We start from the raw sequence: 12,007 nt of genomic DNA on the forward strand, positions 1-12,007 counted from the left end.
TTCTGGAACTATCTCTTACCCCATTATCTTCCAGAATTCCCTCTCTTCAAACCTCCCAACTCCTCCAAAAAAAATCCGAGTCACTCAAAATTTTCCCAAAATAACCTCATCTCTCCAATCTTACCCCCCAAGCTTCTCAAATAATCCCCAAGCTCCCCATGATGCGTACCCGAATCCCCTCGATAAATTTCCCTAGTCCCACAACATTTTCTCAATTCCCCCAAAATTACCCAATTAACTTCTCGACCATCCAAAACTCCCCATGATGTTTTCCCAATGCCCCCCAAATATTTCCCAAGTCCCCCAAAACTTCCCCGAGTCCCCGAAAGTTTTCCCAAGTCCCCGAAAATTTTCACAAGCCCCCCAAAATTTTCCCAAGTCGCCTGACCCCCCCCCCCCCCTGCCCTTTTACCCAGTGGCTCGCTACTCGGCCTCGAGGCGCAGGTATTCTACCTTGGTGATCTTCTTGGGGTCATGCGTGCCGGTCTCCAGCACCTCCACCTTCTGGTACACGTTGGGCGAGTTGAGCCAGCGCGTGCGCTCGCCTGCCTTCAGCCCCCCCTTCTTCCACAACCTGACCACAGACAGAGATAGTTTTAACACAGAAAACTACCACCACCACCCATGAATGATGTATGAACGATTGCTACGAGCCGAAAAAAATAATCTAGGGGGGAGGGGGGGGGGGGCACCTACACGTCATCCGCATTTATGCGGGGAGTTCCCTCCCCGATTGCGTGTAAGTACTATCCAACATACCTAATTTCTCCTTTCACTAATGAGTAATGGTTGCCTGTTGGACATTGCTTTGAGCAATAAAGCTGCCTTTGCATACACTAGTTTTTAGTTACTTCGTTTTTTGCCTAGTTTATTTCATGTTTTGTGTGCAATAAAGTATTTCTATCTACCTATCTATTTCTAAGAGAAGACTCACCCCTGTTTGTAGAGTTCCTCTTCCTCCAAGAGGTATCCGAGTGAGGACACCGCCGGCGGGACCTCCACGTCGTTTTTGGGCCTCGGTACATCGTTCTGTAATAATGGATACTTAAATTATCATCACACACACATAGTACAAACGTCTCCATTCTCAAAGAACTGACGTTTAGGTAATATTTAAAAGGCGGTCACTGAAACTCAGCGTTGGGGCGTCTGGTACCTCAGATATTTGCTCTAGAGGTTTGTGTCTGAGTGTGGAGGGGCCCGACGTCTCAACACAAGCTGAGTGGCCTACCTGTTCGAGGTGTTGCACTGCTGTACAGGACGATATTGTCTACACCATGTACCACCTATATACCTCGAATAAACATTATTCTATTCTATTCTAAAAAATAAATCAAAGTCTTTCGTACTTCTTTCACTAGTACAATAGGCTACTTGACTCATATCTAATTTCGTCCAATAAATGATTATTTATTATAGTATTTTGCTTAAGACAACGAAATATATCAATAACAATTATTAAAAACGCAGGATGGATATATAAATCCAATTTAAAAAAATACAATTTTTATTTTTATTTGAAACGCAGAAAACGCTGTCAGCCATGATGTGACGTCATTAAATATGTAAACAAAGAAATGTCATCCCTATGTCACGCGTGGACTAACGTAGTATCCATATATATAAAATTTAAAGTCCGTAAAAGTTTGTCAGGACTTTAAATTATCTACTTTTTTTACATTCTCGGATGATACAATAACGATAATGTGGCTAATTCCATTATACACAATCTCTAAACTAAACTAAAATGGCACGTCTAAATCTATTGCTATCCCTTTCATAATGTTGCTTGCGGAAAAGGATGGCACTAAATTTAGACCTGTTAATTTAGTTTAGTTTAGAGATTGTGTACAAGAGAATCGGCCCCAATTACTATATTTTTCATGTAAACTAGTATAGAAGTCATGTTTATTAAACTTTGGGAGGTTGTGCTCTTGTTTACAAATGCATGACGTCAGAGCACAGATAATCTATCGGCCAAACATGGCCGACAGTGTTTTCACCTGTCTAAGAAAAATATATTTTTAAATTAAAGTTTTACGGTTTTTAGGGCGCAAAAAAATATAGTGTTAATTTTTTTGATCTAATAGGACAAATATTAACCATTTAAGACCTACTTAAAAAAAGGGTCAACTAGCCTATTGCGAATCCTCAAGTTCTTTGGGCACATCACAAGGAAGAGGTACCATGGATTAGAGTCACTCATCTGTGAGTGGCATCGAAAGCCTCGTGGTACAAGGTCAGAGTGGAGGACACACGTTCACAGAGACAACGCTCTACAAAGCCGAAATGACATTTTAAAGGCCCATGTACATTACTTTCGGTCGCGTACTGTACAAAAAAAACAGCCAGTGTTTTTTTTGGCAACTTGTACAGTACGTGACAATGGTGACAAGGACAAAAAAAAATCATTCGTCACGTTCTAACAAGGGATTAAATGCGTAAAGCTATCTCGCTGTAGCAGTAAGTCACTATAGGGTTTTCTTCCTTCCTACAGTGCGACAAGGCTCTCTTGGCACTTGAATGACATTGACAGGGGGGCGCTGTTGGAGAACAAGAGCTTAGAATATACTAACAACAACAAAGGGAACACTTGACGGCAAACGTTAGTTCCGATTTTCGCCACGTGCCAAGATAGCCTTGTCGCACTGTACACGTATTTGTTCTGAGATGCCAACACTGTTTTATCTCACTGTTCTGTGGCAGAACAGTGGCAGCGCCATCATTTGACGGTTACCTTGACAAGCGGGTGCCGGTAGATGTACCCGGTGCGGAAGCCAGCGTTGTCCAGCATCCGCATCAGCGCCTCGAACTCCTCGCCTCCCACGCGCCACTTGGCCGAGTCAGTGGGGGGCTTGCGAGACGACTCGTACATCTAGAAAAAAAAATTTTTACTCCTTAGAAGAATTTTTCCAACATGATAAAAAGCGTTTTTGACATTCTATTGTTGGACATTATTTAAAAAAAAAAAAAAAGCTTATTACAGTGCCTATATTCGCTTGGTTTTGACATTTTATTTATTACTCGTACTTACTAAGTTTAATTTTATGATTTGCCTGTATTATAAAAAAATATCTAGTCACACTCAATAATCTCAACTGTTAACTATATTTGTACGCCGCCATGGCCAATGTGCTGGACTGTTTCTTAGATTTAACATCTTATGTACCACATTATGCAAATAAAGAATTATTCTATTCTATTCTATTCTAGACAAACATTCACATTGCATTACTACATAGTGGCTTAGGCGATTTAAGTTAAACCATTTTTTGTGTCCCTCCCTCCCACCCGCTGGACCGACGACCTGAAGAAGGTGGTGGGGAGCGGTTGGATGAGGAAGGCGGAGGACTGTGTTTGGTGGCGCGCTCTTGGAAAGGCCAATGTCCAGCAGTGGACGCAAACAGGCTGATGGAATCGGGAATGGCAATCGGGGTATGAGGCGTCACCCGCTCTCACCCGCACCGGGTCAGCACGGGGGCTTGCGGGTGTGCGGGGCGTCCCCACCCCAATCGTTATCTCGACCTGTCGCGTACTGTACTAGAGTCCCTCTCGACCCTCTCCGATCTATTGAGATCACCACCAATTTTAAATTTCTCCACATACATCAGTATTTTCTTAACTTTGAATAAATTTCAGTGTTTTGATGTACCAACTCAGTCTTTCCAAATCTCTAAACTCCTCAAATCCCAGGAGCTGGAAGTCCCACTAACCTGTCTTCTAGTCTCCTCATCAAGCAGCGTTAGTTCATTTAGTGATAGCGAGGCTAGGCGAAGCTGAACCTCCCTCTTGGCCTGGTAAAAACTTGCACTTAGCGCAAGTTTTTTACCAGGCTAAGAGGGAGGCTCCTAAGCAAAAATCCCCTCTCCGGATAACCCAGTGTCTTGACGTAACTACTAACTAGTCAGACCTTCCGAGTTCCTAAACTCCTCAAATCCCAGGAGCTGGAAGTCCCACTCACCTGTCGCCTAGTCTCCTCGTCAAGCAGCGTCAGTTCATCCAGTGGCAATGAGGCTAAGCGAAGCTGAACCTCGCAGGCAGCATTCAAGTTCTTAGCCTGATAGAAGGCTTCCTCCAAGGTTGCTCCACAGCAGAGAGCGCCACCTCCAGACAGCATCAGGATCTTGGCGTGAGGGCCCAGGGCTCGGACGAGCTTCTCCTGTTCTTCGTTATCCAGAAGACCTGGAATGAGATTTTAAGTTACCATGTATTTCCTGAACTACAATAATTTGGCTTGTGATATAAGTGAATGTGTTTAGATAAATTAAAGTGTGAAATTACAAATACAGTTTTGAAGAGCATGTTTTGTTTTTATGCAAACCATCTTCTTATTCTTCGCTCTGGGCTGGTTTCTGCACTTAAACGTTTCCGTCTGTTGTGCGTGCATCGCCCCTCCCCGCCGAAGTCTTCACTCCAGCCATCCAGATTCAGATTCAGATTTATTTATTTGCTTTCATGTACATTTACATTTATTGATGGTGGGTGCTTAAAGCTAAAAGCTAAATACATGAGACCCTGTCAGGGTATTGCAAATATAATTTTAGGTACAATAAAATGGTAAATATTAAAGATACAATACGAATAGGATTAAAATTATTAAAATTATCATTACTATATATTAAATATTATTCATTTGCATGCTTATATATTATTATATTATGAGAATGTTGACTAGAATTTATTATAAAGCAAGATTAGTACAAAATAAAAATAAGGTCAAAGTATAGTAGTATTAAATAATTGCTGTCATGGTCTGATTAAGTCTCTGTCAATGGAATAAAATATTTAAAAATAGTTACTGTAAGAATTTAATTTAGTTATGGTTATGTTGCAATTATTTAATCTTACAAGGTCTTATAGTTAAATGTCAATATCAGATGTCATTTACAGGTGCGTCACGCTATTGAGGTTTATGCAGTTAGAAATTCTTGTATATCATAAAAGCATTTTTGTAGTAGCCATTGTTTTAATTTTCTCTTAAAGGTGACTTCTTTTGTTTCTTCTTTAATGTCGTTGGGAAGTTTGTTATAAATAATGATTGATCTGTAATACGGGCTGCTACGGCGTATTATTTGTAAGCTGTAAGCTGTCCAAGCTCGCTCATGACACCACAGCATACATATATCTCACCATTGGGCACACGATGGTAAGCCACGTCCCCCAGCAGCGCCGCCTCGTTGCACAGCGGCAGCAGCCCGCGCTTGGTGGCGGACACGGCCAGCGCGCCCGTGGACCGCACGTGCAGCACGCAGCGCACGTCGGGCCGCGCCGAGTGGACGGACGCATGGAGCGAGAAACCTGGAATCAACCATTATTATTAAGATAAAGAAAAACAAAGAGTTTTATTGTCAAGAAGCTCTTCGAAATTTAGTTCACTATTCGAGCTCAGATGCTCGCTGGTTTTAAAAAGATATCATATTTTAGAAAGTTACAGTATAGTTGATTATAGTTGAGTGGCAAGAGACAACCTTCCTACATATTATTCTCTCCAGAGTATTAGCACCCGTTACCTTCAATGTTTACGGGGAACTTGGTGATAACCTGGTCCCCTTGACCAGCGACAAGGCTGTTACCTGAGGCCCCGCTCTCTGTCCCCCTGCATAGTATTATCCCCGCTCATCTTCACAGACAACGGAGAGGTTGGTCCTGGACCTGGTCCCCTTGACCAGTGAGAATGCCATCACTTCGTGCGGCAAGAGGCCACCTTCATATCCCCTCCACAGTATCATCACCCCTCACCTTCAACACTGATGGGGAAGTTGGTGGTAACCTGGCTCCCTTGACCAGCGACGAGGCCATCCCTTGGTGCAAATCCCCCGCTCAGTATACCCTGCATAGTACCATCCCCCTTCACCTCCGCAGTCAACCTACTCCCCCTATATCCTCACCCCTCACCTTCAACGTTGACGGGGAAGTTGGTGGTGCCCTGGTCCTGCACGGCGCCCTGCATGTCCACCTTGACCAGCGACGAGGCCGTCACCTCGTGCGGCAAGAGGCCGCGGGGCGTTGTAAGGACTGACTCCACCGCGGTGTTCAGGCGGGCAGTTATCTGACCGCTAGTGCTTGCTGAAATCAATAATGGGAAATTCATCATCGTCATCTCCACCCATCAGTTTTCAGGCTTTTATAATCGCAAAAAAGATCCTCAGGAAATGAAAACTTGAAAACACAACTCCAAAAATCTTCGGAGTTAAACTGAAACTATCAAATCACAAATGGATATGTGGAATATGGTTACAAGAATACAGACAGAGTCGTCACTGCTTCCGATAGTTAAATGGTAACACGGAAGAAGGAAATTTTGGTGAATCTCCGATCACTCGACTTAGGGTTGCAATGACAGGAGCAAGGGAGCCATGTACTCACTCTGAGTCCATCCAAATAAATCCACAAGACGGTACACCGCCGCCAGCTTGCACCGAAGGATCTTCTCTCCCTTCTCATAGCCCACACCCTCTATTCCTCTGATGTCGTTGATGGGAAGAACACAGCTGGGGCCCTGAAGATATAAAGATAAAAATTATGTGACCGACACGACAAGATGTTCAGGCAGCCGACAACAGCTGACAGATCAATTTTTATATTGTCTTCTCATCTATTTAAATACATTTGCCAATATTATGGTATAGGCAAATATGTGGGAGAAGGAAGACAATAAGACAAACCTATCTCAAATAACTGAAACATCTGACCCCTGAAGCCAGAAAACCTCAGACACGAAAGATCTTATATATAGATATTTGAAGAGGTCAAGAACACATCACTGGAAGTGGAATTTAAACACACACACAAGTTTTTTAAGGGATGAGACTGGGGTCACTAATTCAATAAAATCTATTACGACAGAAAGTGACATACCCTCTTTCACCAACCATCTCCCTGATCCTCTGCAACAGCGGAGCATCATTCCCCTCGTGCATCTGCTGATCCAGGACCCTCTCCAGTTCCTCACGAAACAGCTTGGATAAAAGGGTCTCAGCTTCTGGGCAGTTCTTCCACTTACCCTCATGCTGCCAGTATGCAATCTTCCGCCCACCATCTCCCTGATCCTCTGCAGCAGCGGAGCATCATTCCCCTCGTGCATCTGCTGATCCAGAACCCTCTCCAGTTCCTCGCGAAACAGCTTGGATGAAAGAGTTTCAGTTTTTGGGCAGTTCTTCCACTTACCCTCATGCTGCCAGTATGCAATCTCCCGCCAACCATCTCCCTGATCCTCTGCAGCAGTGGAGCGTCATTCCCCTCGTGCATCTGCTGATCCAGGACCCTCTCCAACTCCTCGCGGAACAGCTTGGATGACATCAGCGCTTCCACTCGCTTCCGTCGCTCCATTTCACGGACATCCTGCGGAATTAACGGTACTATTTATTTAGAATGGCCTCTCAAAGCCAATTAAGGACACAAGCCTTGGTGTCAACACCTGCCATACCTTTACCTTTTTAGGGATACTAAAAACTAGACTCCACATTGTATTAGCTAGTTGACTATGTCACAACTCACAGTTCACGATAGTTAGGGAACTTCTAACTTGAGGTTTCGACGTATCCGGACACCCCCTATCGCCAAGCTTAGGCAGTCGCATAGCATAAAAGTCGGCCCACGCCCGTTCCCTAGCCTCATTCCACACAATGTCTATTATCATATATCATTACTGCGACGCGTGCGCGAACTTTGAAAAAGGATCCCGGATGGGTTCGAAACTAGTCGGGCTGACGTCGACTAAACACGTGAGTAAAGCCGGGTGTCGCTGATGAGGAACAGTTTACTCACAGCGTCGATGTCTGCAGGGCGCTGCTTCAGCCGCTCCTCCTCCTCGGCCGAGAGGGGCCCGGTGCCGTTCGGCAGCGTCTCCGTATCCGTATCCGCCATCTCGCTGCTCCCTTACTGTGGACAAAGAGAAACATGACATGAGGAAACGCTCGTTGATTACTTCATTTTTGATAGAGGTCGTTACTCGTTACCCATTTCATGTGATATGCACAATACGCGGTAGTAAATAATGTACATCAACATTTAGAAAGAGATAGATGTTTTGTAGAGCATTGTCTCTGTCGTTGAGACCGACAAAACGTCACATAGGTATGAGTGTCAGAGACAACGCTCTACGAAGCCGGAATGTCATTCTAAAGGCCGATGTACATTATTTTTTGCCGCGTACTAATATTATAGCCTAAAGCCGAAAGGCCGGCGGATCGCGATTGGCCGACCACTTTAGGACAGCAGAATGATTTTTTTTTTTTACCAAAATAATAAAAACTCTCTAGAGTTTGTGTGAATGTTGCACATTCCTCTTATGATCTAAACTAAGCTAGAAATCGATGCAATCAAGGTGTGAAATAAAAAGTAGATCGGTAGGTAAAAACTAAATTTAAAATTAAATTAAGGTAAATTTAAAGTGACAAAACTAAGTTTAACGAACAGATTGCAAGCTCGCCAGCCACAAGTCGAAGATTTCACTTTACTTTTGACTACACACTCTCAGTATTTCTGAGCATTGCCTCTTTTTCCGTGGGGAAACCCTCATGGATGCCACCGCACCCGGGGAGGTGCGGAGGTTATGTCGGACTCTTACCGACTAAAACCCCACGATGTTCCACGCATCGCCTGGTGGCTGGGCTACGGGGCCAAACGCGATGCGCTGGCGATTTGGCTTTGGACCGTAACATACTGACTGAAACACTAAAGTCCATCTAAAACCACTGAGTCTAGAAGCGTGCTCCCTCTCTATAATGTAAACTCTCACCAAAAAAGGACCACCCGAGCGAAGCCAGGGAGGGTCAACTAATTAAAGACATTTCGTAACGCAAATCATATGTTATACAAAGGCATTGTGAGCACCAGTGGCGTGCACAGTGTTTGAAGCCAGGGTAGGCATTAGTTAGGTAGAAACCTGTTTACTGGCAGGTCATAATGAAAAATATGCATTGAGCTATTACAACTGGGGTAAGCAGTGCATTTATGCCTCTATGACCTGCACGCTACTGGTGAGCACCCACTAACTGACCCGCCATGGTTCTCACGGCTGGGATGGGTGCTTGCGAAAATGTATAATAGGAACGAGGCTTCGGGCCGGGCGAAAGTTACATGCGCCTTGTGTAACTGATGATTAAGATAACCGTGATTAACTAACTGTTACGGTTGTACTGATGACTGCGCTGAAAAGCTCCAGCCTTTTTCTAACCGACTTAGTAGGCCAGTTTTTAAATCAACATGATTTAGGAATGCAATCCCTTACAGCATCAGAGTTGACGAGTTAAGTACAATATCAATTTATAACCGACAGTTTCTAAATCCCATCAGTTTAGGTGATCAGATCCCGTGCAGCATCAGGATTGGGGAGATGGAATCCGACGAATCTGATGACCTCCCTGGCGCAGTGGTGAGCGCTGTGGTCTTAATAGTGGGAGGTCCAGGGTTCGATTCCTGGCAGGGGTTTGGAATTTTATAATTTCTAAATTTCGGGTCTGGTCTGGTGGGAGGCTTCGGCCGTGGCTAGTTACCACCCTACCGGCAAAGCCGTGCCGCCAAGTGATTTAGCGTTCCGGTACGATGCCGTGTAGAAACCAAAGGGGTATGGGTTTAATAAAAACTGCCATACCCCTTCCAGGTTAGCCCGCTATCATCTTAGACTGCATCATCACTTACCACCAGGTGAGATTGCAGTCAAGGGCTAACTTGTATCTAAATAAAAAAATAAAAAATAAAAAAATTTATGGAACAATGTCGCAAAGTTCCTCTATCAATTAAAAAATAAACTGCGCAAATCGGTTCAATAATCTCGGAGATTTCGGTATACAAACACAACTCCTCCTTTTTTGGAAGTCGGTTAAAAATTGGTCAATTCCCTCTCTACTTGTCTATGAAAGACCCGTCAAAATAAGTTCAGAAGATTAACCCGTTCAAACAGACTGACAGACATAAAAACGTGTGATTCACTTATGTACAGTTCAAGTAACCATATGAGCTAAGGGGTAGTTATTTCGGAATTATTACACTTTACACTTTAATAATTTTATTTTTGAGTAAAGATTCAATTGATAACATTAACTGTACCTTGCCCGCTCATCTGTAAAGGCCTCATTAGCAAACGTTATCGTCTGCGCTGGTCGAGCGCGGCGCATCTGAGATGGAACCACTAATGCACCGTTTTGCACATTTGCATTACTCGCACTAGCCGGCTGCACTTACACTAGCTTATTGTCGCAACTTCATCCGCGTGGACTACCCAAATTTCAAACACCTTTTTTACCCCCTAAGATGTTGCATAAGTGAATGTTAGAGCCTCAATAGCTCAACCGGTAAAGAAGTGGACTGAAAACCGAAAGGTCGACGGTTCAAAAGCTGTGATAGCAGCGATTAGGACGTCCGCCTTCAAATCGGAGGTCGGGGGTTCGATCCCGGGCACGCTCCTCTAACTTTTAGGAGATATGTGCGTTTTAAGTTATTAAATATCACTAGCTTTAACGGTGAAGGAAAACATCGTGAGGAAACCTGCATGCCTGAGAGTTCTCCACAATGTTCTCAAAGGTGTGTGAAGTCTACCAATGGCCAGCGTGGTAGATGGCCAAAACCCTACTCACTCTGAGAAGAGACCCGTGCTCAGTAGTGAACCGGCGATGGTTTGATCATGATGAATGTTGAATTTTCAAAAATCCTTTTTTGCGGATGTCTACGTCATAATAAGCTATCTGCTGATCCGTCCAGTAGTTTGAGTTGTGCGTTGATAGATCAGTCAGTCAGTCAGCTTTTCATCTATATTTATAAAAGGAAAAGGTGACTGACTGACTGACTGACTGATCTATCAACGCACAGCTCAAACTACTGGACGGATCTGGCTGAAATTTGGCATGCAGATAGCTATTATGACGTAGGCATCCGCTAAGAAAGGATTTTTTAAAATTCAACTCAAGGGGGTGAAATTGGGGTTTGAAATTTTGTAGTCCACGCGGACGAAGTCGCGAGCATAAGCTAGTTTTATATAAGAAGAGGAAGGTATAAAGTCAAGTATGCATATTGCATATAGTCCGCGACAGGTCGAGATGGCAATCGGGGTATGAGGTGTGGGAACACCCCGTACACCCACGCTCGCCCACACCGGGTTAGCACGTGGGCTGTGTGTGTGTTGCCATCTCGACATGTCGCATAGTATAAGCGCGCAAGGTTCAACGTCCCCTAACCATGACATTTTGACACCCACCCATTCAAATGCCATGTGGCATATATACAGTATTTATTTTTTATTTTATTTATTTTATATCTAATTAGAACGGCAGTGCCACTTACACTAACTAGATGATTAATAATAAATTTAAATACAAATAAAGGTACAAGAAAAAAGACATAAAATACAAAACGATAAAAGATCAAAGTATACATGTAGCGCTGACTTATAGCTGTTTCATTGTGACCAATTGTGCTTAATTCTTTGATAAATTGTGTACTTAAATTACTACTAGATGATGCCCGCGACTTCGTCGGCGTGGATTTAGGTTTTCAAAAATCCTGTGAGATCTTTCAATTTTCCGGGATAAAAAATAGCCTATGTCCCCCTGGTATGCAAGTCATCCCTGTACCAAATTTCGTCAAAATCGGTTGAACGGTTAAGCCGTGAAAAGCTAGCAGACAGACAGACAGACACACTTTCGCATTTATAATAAGTACTAGATGATGCCCGCGACTTCGTTCGCGTGGATTTAGGTTTTTTTAAAACCCCATGGGAACTCTAATTTTCATGTCCTTCCCCGGGATATAAGCTAACTTTGTACCTACCAAATTTCATCAAAATCGGTGAAACGGTTGGGCCGTGAAAAGCTAGCAGACAGACAGACACAGTTTCGCATTTATAATATTAGTATGGATCGAAGTATGAATTATGAATGGTTATGATTATAGGACACTCAGATACAGGCCACCCCATTGACAATTTGACTGATGTCTAAATTGAGTCGACTAACTGATGCCCGCGACTTCGTCCGCGTGGATTCCATTTTCCGGGATAAAAAGTAGCCTA

General features: G+C 43.6%; 1 protein-coding gene across 6 annotated transcripts in view; it reads right to left on the reverse strand.

Annotated features, from left to right (window-relative positions):
• hts (adducin 1-like protein hts) overlaps window positions 1-12,007 on the reverse strand; it is a 92,325-nt gene that overhangs the window by 24,162 nt on the left and 56,156 nt on the right. For all 6 annotated transcript variants that reach the window (XM_069507475.1, XM_069507471.1, XM_069507474.1 and 3 more), the window contains exons 3-11: window positions 7,768-7,881; window positions 7,168-7,341; window positions 6,367-6,499; window positions 5,896-6,066; window positions 5,131-5,298; window positions 3,962-4,182; window positions 2,738-2,875; window positions 935-1,029; window positions 454-574 (exon numbers count right to left, since the gene is read on the reverse strand). In XM_069507475.1, coding sequence (XP_069363576.1) covers window positions 454-574; window positions 935-1,029; window positions 2,738-2,875; window positions 3,962-4,182; window positions 5,131-5,298; window positions 5,896-6,066; window positions 6,367-6,499; window positions 7,168-7,341; window positions 7,768-7,866 — 1,320 coding nt within the window. In that variant the 5' untranslated portion in view covers window positions 7,867-7,881. The remainder of the gene's footprint in view (window positions 1-453; window positions 575-934; window positions 1,030-2,737; window positions 2,876-3,961; window positions 4,183-5,130; window positions 5,299-5,895; window positions 6,067-6,366; window positions 6,500-7,167; window positions 7,342-7,767; window positions 7,882-12,007) is intronic.

The sequence above is a fragment of the Maniola hyperantus genome, chromosome 26, assembly GCF_902806685.2.
Source record: "Maniola hyperantus chromosome 26, iAphHyp1.2, whole genome shotgun sequence".
NCBI lineage: Eukaryota > Metazoa > Arthropoda > Insecta > Lepidoptera > Nymphalidae > Maniola > Maniola hyperantus.